Consider the following 19,678-nt stretch of genomic DNA (forward strand, 5'->3'; position numbering starts at 1 on the left):
GCTCTCTCTCTCTCGATCTCCCTCTCCCTCTCTCCCACCTTTTCATATCCACCTTTCGATTCTCTTTCATTTCCTATGTCCTGCTGCCAAAGGCTGTGTCTGCAGTCTGTGCCCTTTGTGTCCTCCGCCCCCCGCCAAATAAAAAAAGCCCCCAGAGTGATGCCAACTTGCACATATGGCTGCCAGCAATGAAGTGTAATAGGCTGTGAAACCATTGTTTGCTTGTTCCTTTTTTATTCTTTCTTTTTTTTGGACCGTTCCAGAGTTCATTCCAGTGCTCCGACAGGCACTTATCCATCTGTCCTGTATATGAAGCACGCAAAAGCCCCTCCTGGGTTCAGTCTATCAACTCTACATAACCCTGGTGGTGTTAAAAAAAACAACACATTGGCCCTGGCATCTAGTGCTGTGAGTGAGGAATGTGTCATGCAGTTCTCACTGTGATTGCACATTTATGGAGCCAACTGACAATATTTGATATCTGTAATTTTTATAGTGTTTCTCTCTCTCTCAGTCATCTCTCTCTCTCTCTCTCTCTCTCTCTCTCTCTCTCTCTCTCTCTCTCTCTCTCTCTCTCTCTCTCTCTCTCTCTCTCTCTCTTATGTCCTCCTCTCCATTTCTTACATATCCAAAGGTTACCTTGAGAGTCAGCTCATTTCTTGAAGCTCAAGCTGAGGTGCATTGTGCTCTCAGCTGTAGTCTATCACACTTTTTGTCTGACATGCAGAAGCAATCTGTGAATGTCTTTTGTTTCAAGTGTGTGTGTGTGTTTACTCAGTTATCCATCTATGCATGTGTGTGTTTGTGTCTTAAGCTGGACTCCGGTGCACTCTTGACCACACTTCAGATTGTCTTTGCAGTGAGTGCACATGTCCTTAAAGTCCTTCACTGTAATCACTTTGGTTCCAGTTGCCCCTAACTGCAACCAGAGGACTATAAAGTGGTTAAGTGCCCAAGTGTACTGTAAACCCTATGCTATTTCGGTCCCGCTCGAGTGACTTGGTCATAAGACCCCTTTTGTCCATTAACCAGAGAAAGGAAGGGTGGAAAAAATGCAATATAATTCTCAGGCCTACGAAAAGCTTCCAAGGCAGATGGGATCGATTACCTTCAGGCACAAAAGTTCATCGATCAGAATACCCTTGTCCTCTCGGACAGCCCAATTTGGGTCAGTGCCTCGGAGAAGTCAGAGTTGTCTGAAAGTTTGCATCCCCTCCTCAACACTTCTCTCCTAAAGGGAGAGAAATTGCACAGATGGACCCTGTTGGCTCACAGTGAGGGGGTCTGACCTTTTCTCTCAGCCCATGTTTGAAACACCCCTCCACATTTCCACTGGACAGCTTTTCCTTTTCTAAATGGTCTGCGGCCGTCCTCAGCCTAGTCCCCGATGGCTTTTTAGCTGTGGTCCTTTTTTTTTACATCAGAAAGTATTGACTCCGTCTTAACATTACCCTTACAAAAATTAAATGTTTGCGGCAGATTTGCAGCAAACTTGTGGGTGATTTGTGGGAAACGAATGAGTTCACTAGAAAATGGCAAATGTGGCAAATGTGTTTTGCCAGTGATTTGCCACCACACTTAGCCAATAATGGCAAACTTCAGTGAACTTCTGGTGACAAACCTAATTTGCATATGACATTGCTGAAAATGTGCTGCAACATTGCCAAAAGTTAACCGCAACTGTATGCCAGAAACCTAATTTGCATGTGAAAATATGACCTTGCTGCAAATTTGCGGCATCTGTTCGCCAGAAACCTGACGTTTCTGTAAGGGTACCTGTACCTGCCATTGTACTTTGTAAGATGCCCTCGTCACTGGTTATATATGTTATGCTTCTTTTTGTACATTTTTCTTTTTGTATGTTTGTTTGTCTAACATGGTAAATGCACACGCATTATGGAAAAAGACATTGTATTTGAGTTATTATAATTGCAGGGTGCACTCTCCCCTACTAAATGAGAACTGACACACACCATCCTGAATCAATTATCTTGGAGCATCCTGAATCTCGGAGCCTGTTCTGATTGTCGGTGGCTTTTTTCCTTGGCAGGCAGTGGCGACGAAGCTGGACCTGCCCGACGAGCTGGTGGGATACTTCAGCCTCTCGCTGGTCCAAGAGTCGGCTGAGGGAGGATACACCTGTGAGTAACTCCCCCTGAACTTTGACCTTTCCTACACAAGTACATTTATACCCGTCAACATCTATGGAGCTTTGTGTACTCTATACAGTAATGGTTGTTGGCTCCCTATGTGTTGTCGGGCGTGATGGAGCAGTGGTAACGTCGCCGACGGACAATTGGTGGACCCGGGTTCTATTCCTGCTGTTGCGAGTCCTTGTCGCTTTGGAAAAAAGCATCTCCTAAACATCAGTCACCTTTTAACTTTATGTGTGTCTTAAAAGAACAATAAATAGTGCAATGTGTTTACTGCTATACATAAACAATATTAGATCCTATTAGTGAAGCTACAGTATAGTTTCAGTGACATTGTATGTATCTGGAGTGATGACGCAGGAGCTACAGAACTGTTGAGGAAATTTTCATCTAAAAGTATGTTTCTTGACATAAAGAATTCCATATAGCATCTTGTGAATATATTTCCGTATGCTGTGTCTCATCGTAAGTGTTGTGAAGGTGGTCTGTGTCCCAGCACTGAAACAGAGTGAGCATGTGTCCTGGTCAGGGTAACATGAGAGGTCACCATCGGCCTGTCATGAGGATAGGCTGCGGTTGACTTAATTTGAGTAATTAATTGAATCTGGAGGAGAGAATTTAATTTGCTGCCGACCTGTTTCGCCCTGTCAGTAATAATCATAAGCGTGTTAACACGAGCCATGTGCACCAAAAGCCCTGTGAACAGATTGGGTTTCTCTCAGGCTAATTTAATTACGTTGTCAATTACATCTCTCATGTTTGTAGATGCCCGTATTCTGCAGTCAACAACTGTATGTAAAAAAGTAGAGAAGGAGTAGAGTGTACACTTTATTTACTCATTATATAGCATTGCATTATATTTTACAAAACCTCCTTCTATCCCCAAAAACAAAACAGTGAAGCATTCTGGGAAGTGTAGTCAGGGTTAATTAACAATGAGACTTGTTTTCCGTTCTTGCATTACAAATGTAAACAATGAAATACTTATTGGCGCTTTAAGCCATAAAAGCTCTCTTAAACCACTTTTGCCTTGTTACTCATTTTATGTGTTGTGTGTCGTTTTGCGTTACAAACACATGGAACAGGATCACAATGACGCCATCACAGAAACAGTCATCCCGTCACAGCCAGGTCAACATGTTCTTGTCTATCTGCAGCTGATTGCACCGCCACTGCCCCTTGGTTCCCTGAGCGGCTGACTCTGAGGACGAGAATGTCCTGCATTCTGACATTTTCCGCATAACTCCACTTGTGCAATCTGCACTACACTTTTACTTTTTTAGGAATACTTGAGCTCCATTAGTTGTACAATTTCCCCTCATATCTCAAATGCTTTAGACAGGACAGACGAAACTGATATATGTACACAATACATAGTTTGATTTATATTATGTATAGGTAGGTGTATATATATTGAATAAATAGAGAAATAGATTTTCTGCATAGTTTGTACTGTAAAAATGCTTTATTATTTTGGCTTCATTGGTCGTGTTTTTGCCTCCCTTCGCTGCAGCAGCAGATGCTTTCAGAAAGACATGAGATGGAATTGGTGTGGGGCGTCCAATTCCCTCTGGTTATGCGTTGATAATTCTCTCAACATTCAGTTTGCCTCAGCCTTGGAGAAGAGAATTGAATGTATAAATGTTTGTGAATCTACTCAACACTGTAGATACTCAAGAAGCAGTTCAATACCAAATAAATTTAGTAAGGAGCTCCGATAAACAAAATATTTCTCCAGGCATACTGCAGGCTCTGAAATGCATTATAAACAAAATGATTTATGGCGGTGAAGAATCAATGGAGTTGCTTGCTATGTGTATTGTCATTGTCTCTCCAGTGGTAAATACATAAATGTCAGTCGTTTGTGCTGCCAGAGAGTTCTCCTTTAGGGCTGTTAATAAATCAATCCAAGATGGATGCTCTTGGTTCTGGATTAAGGGGAGGGAGAAAGATTCATTTTTTTTTTTTGAAGACCTCATTTACATTTTTGAGGTGTTTTTTTTCCGATAATGCTGGCTACCCCCAGCAAGCCTCAGCGCCACAGTAAACTCCATTTTTAACGTTTCCAGTCGCTCAATCTGCCAGTTTGTATTTTTCCATTTTGTTTTTCTTCATCACTCAAAGAGTTTGGATAGAACACAGCCCCAGTAGGAGTCCTATGTAAGCCCTGAGGACCCCACAGAGTTTAATCGGTCTCTGGCACGCTGTTGTCCACCCGTGGCTATTCACTGCGTGGAGAGCGCTCGAGAGTGTGACGGACTGTGTTTGTCATCACACAGAAGCAAGCTGTTGTTGACTGAGGGCGATGCAGAAAGACTTCTATGGGACCTGCTCCAGGCCTTGAAAGGCTGCTGTTTTGCAAACATGGGTACAGGCTGTACCAGAAATCTGGGCTTGGCATTTGCTCGGCCGCTAATCTATCCGTGGTTTGGACCCCTCCCTGCAGGTCCCAGCGAGAGTTTTCTAAGTCGTTAAGATGTCTTAGTCTTTTTTGAAATGCCTCATGCACAAATACCCAATCTTTGTCGTTATCAGACCACGTTTTACACGAAATCTGTCAGTGTGACAAGATTATCAAGTACATTATCAAGCAGAGTAATATGCTTATCGACATACACTGATTCACAAAGAGGAACACCATATTAATACACAGATACTTGTGTAATTACATAAAGCTATAGTTAGTATGAGGCATTCTGGTTATTTAAGTACGGTATCTAAGCGTTGTTGAACAAGTGCTCTGGAAACATTACAGATGTTGTTTTCCACCCCAGTTGTTGATATAGTATTTTTGGGACTGTTGTTTTCTTCCAGTGGGGCTGGGAATTTCCCACGTTGCAGCAAAGCTGTTATCCCTCCAATCCCTCACACCCCTATCTGTGAGCCGAGGTCAAGGATGGCCATCACAGCCAAATGCTGCCATAAAACATCTGGATTTGTTCACGGCACTACTCCCACACAACACTGCCAGAAGGAAGATGGCTTCAGCCTGCCAGTGAGACAAGTCTGGACATGTGTCCATTACATTTTTGTTGTAGGGCTTGTCTTCACTACTAAAGGCAAACAAGCATAGAGAAGGTCACTTGGAAAGAGCCGCACGCTTCTAATCCATTATCAGCAGCACTTCCTCCACTTTATCAGCTGTGTTTGACCCAGAATGGTAGCATAGAAGACGGGTACTGGGAACAATTGAAGAGAACTGATGCCCGACTTTCTCCTAACTTTGCCATGAAAAACCATAACAGACATACAGAGGGAGTGTTCTATGTGACATTAATGTGAATGGTTACTCCCAAGGTTTGGCTGACCATATTAATTCATCAGTAGGAGGGCTTTCTCTGACCTTTTTAAGCACTGTTGTAAAGAGTAAACTTCTTTAGAGGAGTTCAGTATTCTCTTTTGTCCTTTGCTTTTTAAAGGTCAATAGCTGTGAACGCTCAACTGTTAGACACATTTTCAATGCTGATCTCTTCATTTATTCAGAAGTCCTGAAACCTAGTCAATGCCGTATGTTCAAAAGGAGAAATCAAAGCATGTTGATTTGGGAGTGGTCCACCCTGCCACTGTTACATATGTATAGCCCGAAGCCATAGCCGAGCCACGTGATTGGTTTGGAACAGCTCCTAGCCACCTCAGTTACAGCACTCCCCGTCCATAGCCCTTGGTGATTGCACAAAAATGTCAAAGCCCAGCCTGTGACGGTGGTGTTCAATCATGTGTTTAGTTCTGGTTTAAAAGGTTGCTGATTGTTCTGCCCACCTGTGCTTGATACAAGAGGATAAAATTAATTCATAAGCTGCCTGTTTTGTCTGTTTTCTTTTGTCATTCACACACATAACGCAAACTGTCCCTTCTCCTTTTCTCGCAGTATATTTTTTTTAAATTCTCTATTTGTGTTGTTGCCGTATTCCCTTCTTGTGTACTCTTCCCAGCTCGCATATTGTAGCTCCGATGTGATGAGTTTGGACGGCTGGATTTTAGCCATATGGATTCTCATGCCTTGGTCTTATCATTGTGTGCCATTATTATTTCTGATTCCAAAAGTGTGTTGATTTTTCCTCTTGTTTTTTTTCTCTCTCTCTCCCTCTCCCTCCCCCTCCCTCTCTCCCTGACTTCTGTCGGTGGTGAGAAAGTTGTGAGGAAGCTGCAGGAGTTCGAGCTGCCTTACGTGTCGGTCACCAGTCTCCACAGCCCAGACTTCCACATCGTCCTTCGCAAAAGGTAGGCGCGCCCTCCATAGCACTCACCCACGCGGCTACTCCTCCACTCAACTTACTTCCTCTTCCCTTTTGCCTCACACAGGACGGGGAAGGTCAGTCCATACCAAAGAAATGCTTAAGGGCGATTCTTAATCCCAATGACACTACGTCCCATGTAAAACCTGGAGTAGGATGTAATTTGATCAGTGGTAGTGTCCGCGATTGACTGTTGTTGCTCCAATATCCACCTCCGTTTGATGTGCCTAGTCATTACAATATAAATTCTGGCCATGAGATGCATTCATCATCAGCAAAGAAGGAAGTTGGGTATGTGGAAGTATGTTGCCTTTGTTCACTCTACTCCATTGCTGCAGTCCAGTAGAACGCTTTGTTCTTTTGGCTACGGAGAACGCGTTCGTATTCACTTTGCCAGTGCTTGCTGTAATTCATGCCCCAAAGATGTGCTGGCTTGATCACATAATGGCCAGAAGGTGATGACACCCACTTCTATGAGTTCCAGAGTCATGGGGAAGTAGAGTTGTCGGCACTTTGAAGATTATTAGAAGCAAATGGATAATGAGTTTTTGAGTTTTCAAATGAGTGGCTTGAGTTCATTTCTTTTCACGCACATGTCTTGGATGTTAACATATTAGCTGCACATGCCTTGGCCATTCATTGAAGCAACCCTGTACCAGGCCTATAAAGCACACGAAACTCTTAGCCCCTAGCAGAGGAGAACACCCTCTTGACCTCTGCATGATCCCCTGTGATCTCTCTGAAGAGTCATGTCAAGCGAACAGTTCACTGTTTTTTGATGCTCTGCCAGATGTCATGGAGATAGGAGAGCTGCTCAATCACACAGACACACGCACACATAAACACACAGTGAATCCTCTGCAGGTATGTGGGTGCCTGTGACTGAATCTTGTTAGATCATCTGCCTTCATTTCAACACGATGACCTCTTCCTGCCCTCTCTTCAAGTGCGCACACACACACACACACACACACACACACACACACACACACACACACACACACACACACACACACACACACACACACACACACACACACACACACACACACACACACAGCATACACACACACACACACACACACACACACAGCATACACTGCAAAAAATGAAATCTAACCAAGTGTTATTGATCTTATATTAAGATTAAAAATGTATTTGGTATTGTTTTTAGTATGAAAAGTAGGGCTGTCAATCGATTAAAAAAATTAATCTAATTAATTACATTAATTGATTTGAATTAATCGCATATATATTTTTTGCTGTGAAAGTATTTTAAATATTTAAATTCAAATGAATCATTGAATAATCAGCATTAGTGACATTAAAGTTCAAAAGCTATTATTATTTTCACTGTTCAAATAATTGCTATAATAATCTATGATATGACCTAATATGCTAAGGAAATAAATTCAAAAGTGCTTCGGGAAGAAGTTTTTTTTCTCCCCTCAATGTCAAAACGTATTTCTTTGCATTGATGTGCGATTATAGAGTTGATGAACTCCGGTGATATGTAAATTCCTTGCTGCAGACATTGCAGAAGACTTTATTTTCAACACTTTATTTTTTAACACCATCAGGCCGTTTTTAAAAAGTAAATGTTCCAATCAATGATCCAGGCAGCACGTTTTCTTCTCTCTGCTTCATTTTACAGTCTAATTTTTACTTTTTTAATCAGTTATTTTTTCTCAAATTAATTAATCGAAATTAGTCAGTTATTTTGACAGCCCTAATGAAAAGACTTACCTAGTGCTCTCCTGTTTTTTGACTTAATTTAAGAAGACTTTAACTTATTTTAAGGAGTCTTATCAAGACAAATTTGCTCAATGCACTGGCAGACAAATTTGCTTGTTTTTAGGACAAATTTGCTTAACGCACTGGCAGATAAATTTGCTTGTTTTCAAGATGAGATGTCTTAAAATAGGTCAATTTCTTTTTTTTTTAATTAAGTCAAATGATTTCACAAGAAAGCGCTAGGTAAGTCTCTTTATACTGAACAATACCAACTAGTTTTATTTAGCTTGATATAAGATTAATAACACTTGGTTAGATTTTGTTAGATAAGCAGTTTTTGCAGTGTAGGAGTGCGGAGTGCGCTGGTGACAGGCGTGCATGGGAACTGTGCGGCTCACCCAACTCGATTGGCTTACGGGGGTGTTTAACCGGTGCTCAGCTCTCGACCCCTCCGCACCCCCTGCGCTTGGCCTCATCCAGCTGCATAAATACGTCGGCTTTCCTTCTCGTGCGAAAGGCCCTCCACACTCCCTCGGAGAGCTGGGAGAAGGGCAGGAGGCTGAAGGAGTCTTATGTACACAGTATATATATTAATCTGTGAGCCAGAGGTCCTGATTGCGTGGCTGCTAGGGGTGGGCGATATGGACAAAAAATATCTCTATTTTGGTGATTTTCACGATGACGATAATTAGTCGATATCCTTTAAAAAAAAATGTAAAAGTCTGAGTTACTTTACAGCTCGTTATTTATGAATAGCATCAATACAATAATAACCAATAACATGTGACTTTTTAACCAAATCAACAATGCATTCACTCTGACACATTTCCAATTTTGCCCCCACTTTTGTGGCAATGACATGGTCTAGCCAGCTACATTAGAGAAGATGACTAGGCCTAACAGTTTCCCAAGAGAAAGTCTGAAGCTCCTTTCAAAAGCCTTTACTTAGGATTCACTGTAAAACTAAGCAGACCAACAGAGTTTAAGAGAAATCATGTAGGCTAGCATTCCAAGTTACAGAATAGAAACTAATGCGTTAGCTTATGGCTAATGGATATGAGAAATCCCATAGAGATGCTAACGGTTAGCATAATCGATACACGATATTTAGAGCGAACTTCAGTCCATTTACAAAAGGGTTACATGAGAAGAGTTCTTTGTTTACAACTCACTATTAAAATACTCAAAGGCAAATGTTTTCTGTCCCAATGTGACTGTCCCATCAATGCTACGTGAACAAAAGTAGCTGCACAAAATCCCAAGTAGGCTCGTCTTGATCTCGCTACACAAAATAAACATTAGGCCTGCATGTGACCACGTGGACCCACTAGCGATCATGTGACACTTGCTCTGCTGCAACAGGGCTTCTCTTGCATACACCTCCTGGATTTAGTTAATGTATGGGGTTTTAATGCGTGATTCCGAGTGTTTTTTCCCCATAAGTAATTTTTAATACTCGATAATGTAAATTTGCACATCGTTAAAACAACAATCACGATATATCGCAGACGATATATATCGCCCACCCCTAGTGGCTGCTGTGTGAAATGATCCTGACTGCTTTTGGCAACGACTCGGCTATCCCAACTTATATGTGCACACACACACACACACACACACACACACACACACACACACACACACTGCCACACATACACATGTGCACACAGACACCTCTTTTCCATCATTGTTTCAGGGACACATACACTAAGTGCTCAGGACATTGTCGACCCCCTTAATCTGATGTTTCCCTTAAGGATGGCCTCAGTTCTGCTGACCTACTTTTGAGAGAGAGAGGGAGATTGAGAGAGAGAGAGAGAGAGAGAGAGAGAAAGATTAGTGCATGGGTATCATGGAGTGTGTGCCTTTGTTTGTCAGTATCTTTCTCTGTGTTTTTATATCAATCAAGATGGAAAAACATCAGAAAGATCAAGTGGACAAGTCTCCTGAGAACCAAACTGGAACGGCAAAATGGAAAGTACTGATGATGTTGTTTGTCGACAGGATAGGATCAAGATGCCAAAAGGTTGCACTGATCTCCGGAGCCAGGAGTTGCGGGATCGCAAATGTTATTGCAGCTGTTCTAACATGCATTTTATATTACAGTTTGAGATATCATTTCCATCAACAGTTCCATTATGCTATCCATCCTTTACTCAGTCGGGAGCGACTTTAATATTTCATGACTGTAATTAAACTCTGCCGACAGACGGTGCTCACTGGCGCGGGATCTTGATCCAATTTTCCCTTCTCGGCTCTCTGGAGCTTGAGGGTTTTGCAAGTCAACTCGCCATCTCATTTCCTTCACCCACTTTTCATTAACGCAGGTCAGTGGGGGTCGACTGGAACCACCACTTGCGTCTTTCACTTGGTTACGGTGGAACCACGGTCTGTCATTTCGCTCTACTCTCCGGCGCGGTTGTTGAAAGTGTAGAGGAAGTGTTGATGTGCTGCTGAGTGTAGTCACTCGGAGAGGGTGTAGTGCATTTTGAAGTGGGTGTCTGTCTTTAAAAGCTATCCACCGCCAGCTAGCTGTCATCCAGGGCTGTCACTGCGCACAAAAACAACAGTGATGAGTGATAAAGGTCTGGTTCCAATTTAGCGGGTCAGGCAAAGCAATCAGGCCCTCAGGAGCACTTGAAGGGGTTTCAGCGGTTTGGATTTTGTGCGCGGCTGGAGGCAGAGAGGTTTGCTTTTGGGTTTGGACACTGATGACCGATGAGCACCCATGTGATTTTGAAACTCTTGAAAGCTGCTTCTCTGGCAGCCCACTGGAGGGTCACACCCATGCTGTCATTTATTGCAAAATAGTGTCCTGTTAAGGTGACTAAGGTGTGTGTGTGTGGTGACCCAACTGTTGCATTTTTCCGCTTTCGGTAAGTAAGTACAGTGAGTAAAAGGTGCTCTGGTGCTCTGAGGACACCGGTTCCGGCGCCGTCAGGTGTGGCAGCCTACTCAGCAGCTCCCCTGGGGATCAATAAAGTATCTATCTATCTAGAAAGTTTCTTTGGCCTCGGTATTAAAAAAAAAAAAAAAAAAAATATAGCCGCAAGCGGCAATGGCAGGCCCGAGCACCTGCGGGCCGCAACCCGTGACATGTCGGAATCCAACAAAGCACCGACGTGGTGCGTTTGTGAAATGTACATATTTGATGCGTGTGCTATTTGTTTTTGTATTTTGTACTCTGGGCCATGCCCGGGGCCAAGCTTTTTTACCTAGCTGCTTTGTGTGACACCTGATGTGTGTGCCAAATTTCAAGACTTTTCGATTATGTTAACCACCTCAAAATATATGCCAACCATGAGATCAGTCACCTAAGGGGGCGCTAGCGAGTCCCTGGGCCACGCCCGGGGTCAAGCTCTAGTACCTAACTGTGATGTGTGACACCTGACGTGTGTGCCAAATTTCGAGAGTTTCCGACCATGTTAACCGCCTCAAAAACAGGAAAGCAAAAAAGTGGAATAACAATAATAGTGAATGAAAAATAATAATCCTTACAAAAACAATAGGGCCTTGCGCCCTTCGGTGTCCGGGCCCTAAAAAGTCTGGACTTATATCAAAGAAAAGACAGAAGATGTAATGAATGGTATCTTGTTACTTGCATCCAGTGATAAATGACTGGACAACTGTCCATTTGTTTTGCTTGCACACTTGACTGCTGTTGTCACACTTTGCTGATTCTGTTCTGAACAAAAATGGGCGTTGACTTGCAGTTTACCTTTCTCCTACCTAATCATGTCTCTTCTCTCCTCAGCTACTGGGACACGGCGTATGACAACGACGTCATGGACAACAGAGTGGGCCTGAACTTGTTATACTCTCAGGTAAACCAGCTGGCTGTAGCATGATGTCACATTTTTAGAAGAGCAAAACCACCATCAGGGGTTTTATAGATCAGGTAGTATATAATATTCGACTAAAATGCATTCCATTCTTCTACTTAAACCCTTTTCAGTGCTCATGTTATAGCAGATCCAATTGACCATGGTTCAGTTCCGAAACATTGCACTCATTTATAAAGGATTCAAGGCACACTATTAACTCCTACTGCTCCTTAGAGTAGTTCCTGGAATAGGTCTGACAACAGTTCTGTCCAAAACGTTGCACCACATTGTGCAGCTGCATCATTTTTTTGTTGTAGTTCAAAAGCTGCAAATATGGGAGTGCTGTGCTGGACTGTAATTGTAGATGTTGCTTTTAGGTGGTTTGAATTTTAACTGTAATGAGAACAAGCAGGGTGTTTTGGAGCGGTCAGCTGCACCATCTCTGCCTTTCCACTCCCGTGTGTGTGCAAGGAAGTCACATCTGCAGCTAATGCACAAAAAGGGAACTGAAAGTGTTGGACTTTTGGTCATTTGGTTTGGTTACAAGTGTGCTTATTATTTTTGTCTACTTTTGCCGCCTTTATAAATGGGGAAAAAAGAGAAACGGTTGTTGGCTGTGGTTGTGTTGTTGTAGGCAACCCTCCAGAGACCATCTCTGGAAGCCAGATTTTTGAGTTGGAAAAACACGTGGACTGAAAGCTGAGACAGATCCTGCCAAACCTGGGTTTAGTTTGTGTTAACTAGCCTAGTGTGTAGGGTTTTACTCCGCTGCAGTTGTCAGGATAAAACAAGAAAACGCTATGCATCCATACACTGAAATCAGTCTGTACCATTAGTGTCCATTTTTGTAAAGGTGCTTGAAATACTGTGGATCATTCTGCCAATGACTCATGTGTAGACTCCACAGAGCACAGTCTGATTTCCCCCCAGATGGAGGTGGATTTCCATTTTGTCGGCTGGGAGATTAAGCATGTCTCCTTTTCTCCTCAGACGGTGTCGGACATCGAACGAGGCTGGATCCTAGTCAACAAAGACCAGCACAGACAGCTCAAATCACTGCAGGAGAAGGGCTCGAAGAAAGAGGTATTTCTGTCTCCCTGCCACCACTGAGAAAATGCACACCCCCTAGAGCTTACGCCTGCAAGCACATTCACTCTGCACATCAAAGGTTATGCTTTTAGTTTCTACTCAAAATGAAGCATTAAGGTTTCAAAGAAAGGAAAAGAACAAGTGGTTAAGATGTGGCCGTTAAACTCATGAATAGCTGTTGACTTTTGCGTCATATTATGTTTTAAACGTGGCGTGTTCCTTTAAAGGAGAATTCCGGTGTGATATTGACCTAAAGTGTATTGAAGCATGATACCGAGTGTGAGCATTATGTCTCATAGCCCATCTCGGCTTGTCCCCTGCACTCCAAAATCTGAAGCTAGTTAGCGATGCTACCAACAGCTTTTTTCAATAGTGGTTTGACATCCGGGCTAGCCATGCAAATAAATCACTGTTTTACACCCATTTACGAGGGCTCAATGTATCTCCACACTTCATTGGTAGACTTCGAGGGGCCCTGACATTTTAAAAGCGAGACATTGAGAACTTTGAAAAAGCACTGGTAGTTTACTTACAAGACTATTTACAGACAGTACCTTCTTCGAAGTTTGGCGTTTGCAGCCATCTTGAATTTAGTCACGATAAATTAGAGCTTGGTAAGAATGAACAGGTATGATAAAGGGATCAGATTCCAAAAATAATTCGGTGGAAATGCATGGATTCCGGTTGCTGCTGCTGGAAGAAACTGGAATCCATGCATTTCCACTGAATTATTTTTGGAATCTGATCCCTATCATACCTGTTCATTCTTACTGGATTTCGACTTATCGTGACTAAATTCAAGATGGCTGCAAACGCTAAACTTCGTGAAGGTACTGTCTGTATAAATCGCCTTGTAAGTAAACTACCAGTGCTTTTTCAAAGTTCTCAATGTCTCGTTTTAAATGTCAGGGCCCCTCGAAGTCTACCAATGAATGTGGAGATACATTGAGCCTCGTAAATGGGTGTAAAACAGTGATTTATTTGCATGGCTAGCCCGAGCGCCGGGCACCACTATTGAAAAGCTGTTGGTAGCATGCTAATAGCCAGATTTTGGAGTGCAGGGACAAGCCGAGATGGGCTATGAGACATACATTCACACTCGGTATCATGTTTCAATACACTTTAGGTCAATATCACACCGGAATTCTCCTTTAAGGCAGAATACAGACAGACTGAAAATAGTTTAGATAAGAGGATGCATATCCTTCTCTTCTTTGTGCATGCAATAACCCAATCTGACACTATGAGCCTACCTTAAAATGATTCACTGGAGGTAGGTTAGTCTTTTGCCCCCTTTTAGCTATAGGCTAGCTAAAGGCTAACTGGTGTATCCCACTTCCAACCTGTAGGCCACAGCTGCCTACTACTGTTTTGTAGTGTTAGGAGGATCTTGCCTGGTGGACATGTATTAAGTTGTGGCCATGGATCTGTGTCTCCTCCTCAGCTCATCCGACTGGCTCAGACGCTGAAATACTATGGCTACATCAAGTTTGACCCGTGCGTGACGGACTTCCCGGAGAAGGGCTGCCACGTGATCGTGAGCGCGGGCAACAACGAGCTCAACTTCCACGTGAAGCTGCCCAGCGAGCAGATGAAAGAGGGCAGCTTCAAGGTCACGCGCATGAGGTGCTGGAGGGTCACATCATCGGTAAATGTCTCTTTCAGTCTGCTCACTGTTTCAGTCACTCGTTTGTTTGCAGCTTTGTACCATAAAGGGAAAGTTCTCTTTCTCCTGCTCCTCTCTCTTAGTGTGTGTCGTCCCCATTCATCAGCACCTCTTGCCAGCCAGTCTATCCACACAGTCTATAGTGCTGATCACAACATTAGAGTGATAAAAGACGTAGGCGGCGATATGCACAGCTCCAAACATTGCCAGGAACTACAGCTACTTTGCTTCAGCTACTAATTAGTGCAAAAACTCCCTCTAGAAGTGGTTAACGGTTATGGAAACGATGAATGTCAAACAAAATGCATCATGGAAGCACTGGCGTGTCAGTAGCTGCCTTTGTGTTTGGCAATGACCTGCCATTGTTTGGAACAACAGCATCCACTCTGCTGTTTCTAATTCCACAAACCGCTAACTCAGCTAAATGCTAATGCCAGTTCTCGGACTGTTCTGAGGCCATCGATCGGAAAACCCCCAGTCTCCTGAAACACGTTCCTGCACTCCTAATTGATATACTTAATTAAGGGTTTCAAACTTCCCTCAGAATGAGCCGTGGTGTGATTGCTATTAGTCCAGGTCTGCTGAGGCCAAGGACATGCGTTAGCGTAGTTGCTAATGAAAAGCCCTTGGATTGGCTTCATTTGGAGAGTACATGGAACAGAAATAAGGGATTGTGTGTGACCAGGTCAATGGACATGTTGCTGTCATAGACCCAGGAAAGGAAGTGAACAGTGAATGATTACTTCAGCCCAGTCTACTCTTATTTGACCAAACCCACCCCCAAAAAGAGTTGGTAGCATCATATAAACATGCAGTCAATTCACCTCATGAAATAACTTTTTCCCCCAACAAAATATCCTCCAAATAGGTTTCATGAAGTGGGTAGCCTACGGCCTAGTAGTTAAAAGGAGAGTGATTATTTGCAGAGCTAAACAGTCTGATTTTACACGAGCTGTATGACTCATCCGGACCACACGTAGATCTGTGCCCATAAGAACATTTTTAGTTGTCTGTGTTTATAATTAGCAAATGCAACAAGTTCTATTTAAGCTTTAGGAGAAGCTGTTCGACAGCACATCTCTTGATACAGAAAGCTTTTTTGAATGAGCCCGACTACGCTCTCTATTAGTGCTGCAGTGTGTATTGAGTTTCTCTTGACACTCTGCCCGACAGGAAGCCACATTGATTGCTTTGAGAGTGATGACCTCTAAGATGCTGTTGCGTTTGAGGTGGCATCTGTCCTCACTGTGGGGGCTGTTTATGTCTCGGATTCGCCACGTTCTGTGGGAATGAAGTGACATTTAGAGTGGTATTCAAAGTCATAAACAATGGAGCCAAACGCATCCTTTCAAGCTGGGGTTAGACTTTGCGACTTTTACCCCGGATTGCAATTGGCTGGCTCCGTGATTTTGTCTGCGTGATTTGTCTAAAGTCTCAAGTACTTTGGCCTGTCGTTGTTGACAAGATCCACAGATTATGGTGTGTTGCTATGGTTGTGGATGCTACGTTCCTCAATAAATGTTTTCTTTCATTTCTGGATTTCTATCACTGGTCAAAAAATAAAATGTCCACTTGTTTCTGGTATTTGGCAGTCTGCTAATGTACGACTAGGACTAGGAATAGGACTAAACCAGACATGACTTGATTCTATGATTTTTAGACGTTGGGCTGTAGGTGAGACTAATCATCCAGGGTGGTATGATCCAATCAGCCATTCTGAGACAATCACTCTTCAAAAAAGTGACTGACATGTCTGTCTATTAGATATGATTCTAAGAATTCTAAAAAGCTGTGTAGTATAACAGTAGCTTTACTGTGAGGGTAAAGTGACACTAGACCCCTCCCTGTCCTCCCCCTTTTCTTCCTCAACCCCACCCAACCCCGCCCCCACATGCAGCAGGTTCCGGTGACGAATGGATCGGCTAACCCCTGTAGCTCGGCGAAGTGTGAGGTCAAGCTGGAACTGGCCTTCGAGTACCTGATGAGCAAAGACCGTCTGCAATGGGTCACCATCACCAGTCCACAGGTCAGTGATCAGAAAAGACTTTTTAATTCACATTTCACACATCAACATACCAACTTTTTGGGAAATTAACTTATTTGCCATCTACCCGAGGACACATACTCTTTGCTGTACGTGCAATAACCCAGTCTGACACCGTTAGCCTAGCTTAACATAATTCACTGGAAGTAGGTGTCACTTGCCGATGTGAGTCGCTACCGGATATGAGTCGCGCATGCGTCACTTTGCGACTACGAGTGTTGCTGTTAGCCACAGAATAATGACATAAGTACATTAGCCTACATAGCAGTAATTTATAATTTAACGTAAGGCATCACATTTTCACGGCATGATCTCTGATGGTAGTTCTAGATTAGAAGCTGAAGTAGCCTACAAGAACCTGCTAACAAGAGACTTCTGTAATGTCAATAAAAATGGACCTACATAACAAAGTTTGTTCAACGTTACAAGTTGCAATCAAAAAAGGCCGTCACTTGAATGGCGTTTTGAGCCAACGTTAGCAATCAAACAATCATAGATAGCTAAAACATTTTTGAAACAGAAAAGAATTTTATGGATTTCACAAATTTCAGTATGACGCGCCCACCTTGCTTACAGTGGATCCCTTGGCGTGTCCCAGTGACGCCACTTCCGTTTGCCTCCATGGGACCTATCTTTCAGAAAATTTTGAACGCCAGTCTATGGCGAAAAATAAATTTTCTGGTCCTGGTTGACTTGTGCCTTGAATTACCCATATGATGTTTGTCAATTTTAAAGACAGATTTTCATGTAAAGACATTTGCAGTTTGTTTCGTAACTGTTGAATTACAACATTGTGGAAGATCGTAATTCCAGCGACTACAAACCCATCAATCAGTCGCGCTACGTTAGCTCTTTCACAGCCACACTAGATTGTACAATAGCTTCTACCAGCAACAGGTCTTAATTGGGCTTTCCTTGCCGATGAAAATACCAGGAGTCAGAGAATTAAACACATCAGGTAAGTTGTATTTGTCCATAGACTCTACATTAGATACTGTTAAGTGACATATCAGGCAGCAAGATGCAACCGTTAACTAGGATAACAGCTAATCTTATCGTTTCATTACGTTGGTGGCGTTACATCGCTCGAGAGCGAGAGATGTAGTCCACTGAGCGGATTAAGCACAAAACCAACATAACTTTTGAAGTCTATCGAACAACAGTACTTTCTTGACGTGAAAAATTATCTTTTTAAATTCACACACATCATATGTGAAATTCGTGGCACAATTCAAACTGGACCAAAAAATAATTGTTATCTCTCCATTAACTCCCGTTCATATTTTTTTGAAAGACAGGTCCCTTGTAGCGGAAGTAAAACGGAAGTCACTGGGACACTCTATCAAAGATTGTTAAGGCGGAGCAAGATCGTTGTAGTTCATGTCTATGGGCGCGAAATGGGGATCGAATCCTGTCTGCATAAAGATGCGTGTCGATGACTTATTGATGAGCGTACGTTGCAACCGGCCAACAGCAGAGGCATAAATAACCAGCGCACACCTGATATAAAGTCGATTTTCTCTAGACTGGAATGCTCAAAAATGCTAAAAATGTACCTGAAATGTTCAAAAGGGTTTGAGGATCATGAAAACGTTCCCAAAAATCACATTCTTAACTCTATAGAACCAAGACCTTAGCATATGTGGTAAAATTCTGAGCTATGCCCATAGACTTCAATGGAGCAGTCGCTGCCTCTGCTCTGCATAAAGGGGGATTTTGACCCCCCCCTCGTGCGATCCGGGTTCCCGGAAGTGGCTCCTGATGAAATATCTTGCTCCGCCTTAACAATCTTTGACTCTATACCGTAAACCTTTAAATCTGAGCATGCGTGACTCACATCCGGTAGCGACTCACATCTGGGAGTGACATAGGTTAGCCTATAGCTAGTATAGCCAAAAGAGCTTGTATTCTCTTATCTAACTCTGGGGCAGACGGCAAATAAGCTTATTTCCCAAATAATTGGTGTGCTCCTATAAATCATAATATCCTCATTTTGATCCCTGTCTTTTCCACCAAAAGTATGTTGAGAAAACAGACATTTTGAATCACATTTGACAGAATGAAACTAATTTATCACCATGTCTTTTCCATTATAAGAATCAGAAGATGCTTTCGAATTAGAATATTGGTTTCGAAATCTTCAGGTGGTGTTCAGGTTTTATTTTAACTATTTATTTTAACTACAGTATATACAAACACAGTTGCAAACTTTATAAAAAGTCTGGCCATCAAAGTCAGAAATGTTTCATTAAAGAATCCAAGTAGCGTTTTGGTCTGACCCCATGCTCGTAACTTGTTTGACAGGCCATCATGATGAGCATTTGCCTACAGTCCATGGTGGATGAGCTGATGGTGAAGAAATCTGGTGGTAGCATCAAAAAGGTTGGTGTGTTTGTGTGGGAAAAGCGTGTGTGTTTGTGTGGGTATAATGTATGTGAATGTGGGTAGTGTGTGTGTGTGTGTGTGTGTGTTTTATCTGTGTACATGTGTCATTGTTGAGATTTTTATTGGCTTTGTCGACACTTGCTTGGTTGCGCCTGTAGTCTCTCACTGTCCTGATAGGAATGTATGGCAATGTGTCACTTGGTGTGTGTGTGTGAGAGTCTGTGACTGAGTGACTCACTCACTCACTCACTCACTCAGTCATTATGCCGCCTAATTTTTCACCATCTAAGGCTTGCTTTTCTCACTTATTGGCCTCATTATTCAGCAGCCAGACTGCACCATGTTTAAAAACCCGGTCACGACAGCTAAAACACACACACACACACACACACACACACACAGTGCACCAGTGCATTTTTATTTTATTTTTTATTTATTATAAAATAAATATATTCCCACTTTTATAGTCCTATTTGTTTTTACACTTCCTCATTAGCAGCCAAACTGTCTGTAACCAGCACTGTTGCAACCATTATTAAATATTTAAT

At 42.7% G+C, this 19,678-nt stretch overlaps 1 protein-coding gene across 1 annotated transcript in view; it reads left to right on the top strand.

Annotated features, from left to right (window-relative positions):
* snx17 (sorting nexin 17) overlaps positions 1 to 19,678 on the top strand; it is a 41,963-nt gene that overhangs the window by 17,287 nt on the left and 4,998 nt on the right. Inside the window, exons 6-12 of the mRNA XM_048250286.1 lie at positions 2,051 to 2,141; positions 6,287 to 6,374; positions 11,877 to 11,946; positions 12,937 to 13,029; positions 14,480 to 14,683; positions 16,599 to 16,727; positions 19,050 to 19,127. Of these exons, the coding sequence (XP_048106243.1) occupies positions 2,051 to 2,141; positions 6,287 to 6,374; positions 11,877 to 11,946; positions 12,937 to 13,029; positions 14,480 to 14,683; positions 16,599 to 16,727; positions 19,050 to 19,127 (753 nt within the window). The remainder of the gene's footprint in view (positions 1 to 2,050; positions 2,142 to 6,286; positions 6,375 to 11,876; positions 11,947 to 12,936; positions 13,030 to 14,479; positions 14,684 to 16,598; positions 16,728 to 19,049; positions 19,128 to 19,678) is intronic.

Source organism: Alosa alosa, chromosome 8 (genome assembly GCF_017589495.1).
Source record: "Alosa alosa isolate M-15738 ecotype Scorff River chromosome 8, AALO_Geno_1.1, whole genome shotgun sequence".
Taxonomy (NCBI): domain Eukaryota; kingdom Metazoa; phylum Chordata; class Actinopteri; order Clupeiformes; family Clupeidae; genus Alosa; species Alosa alosa.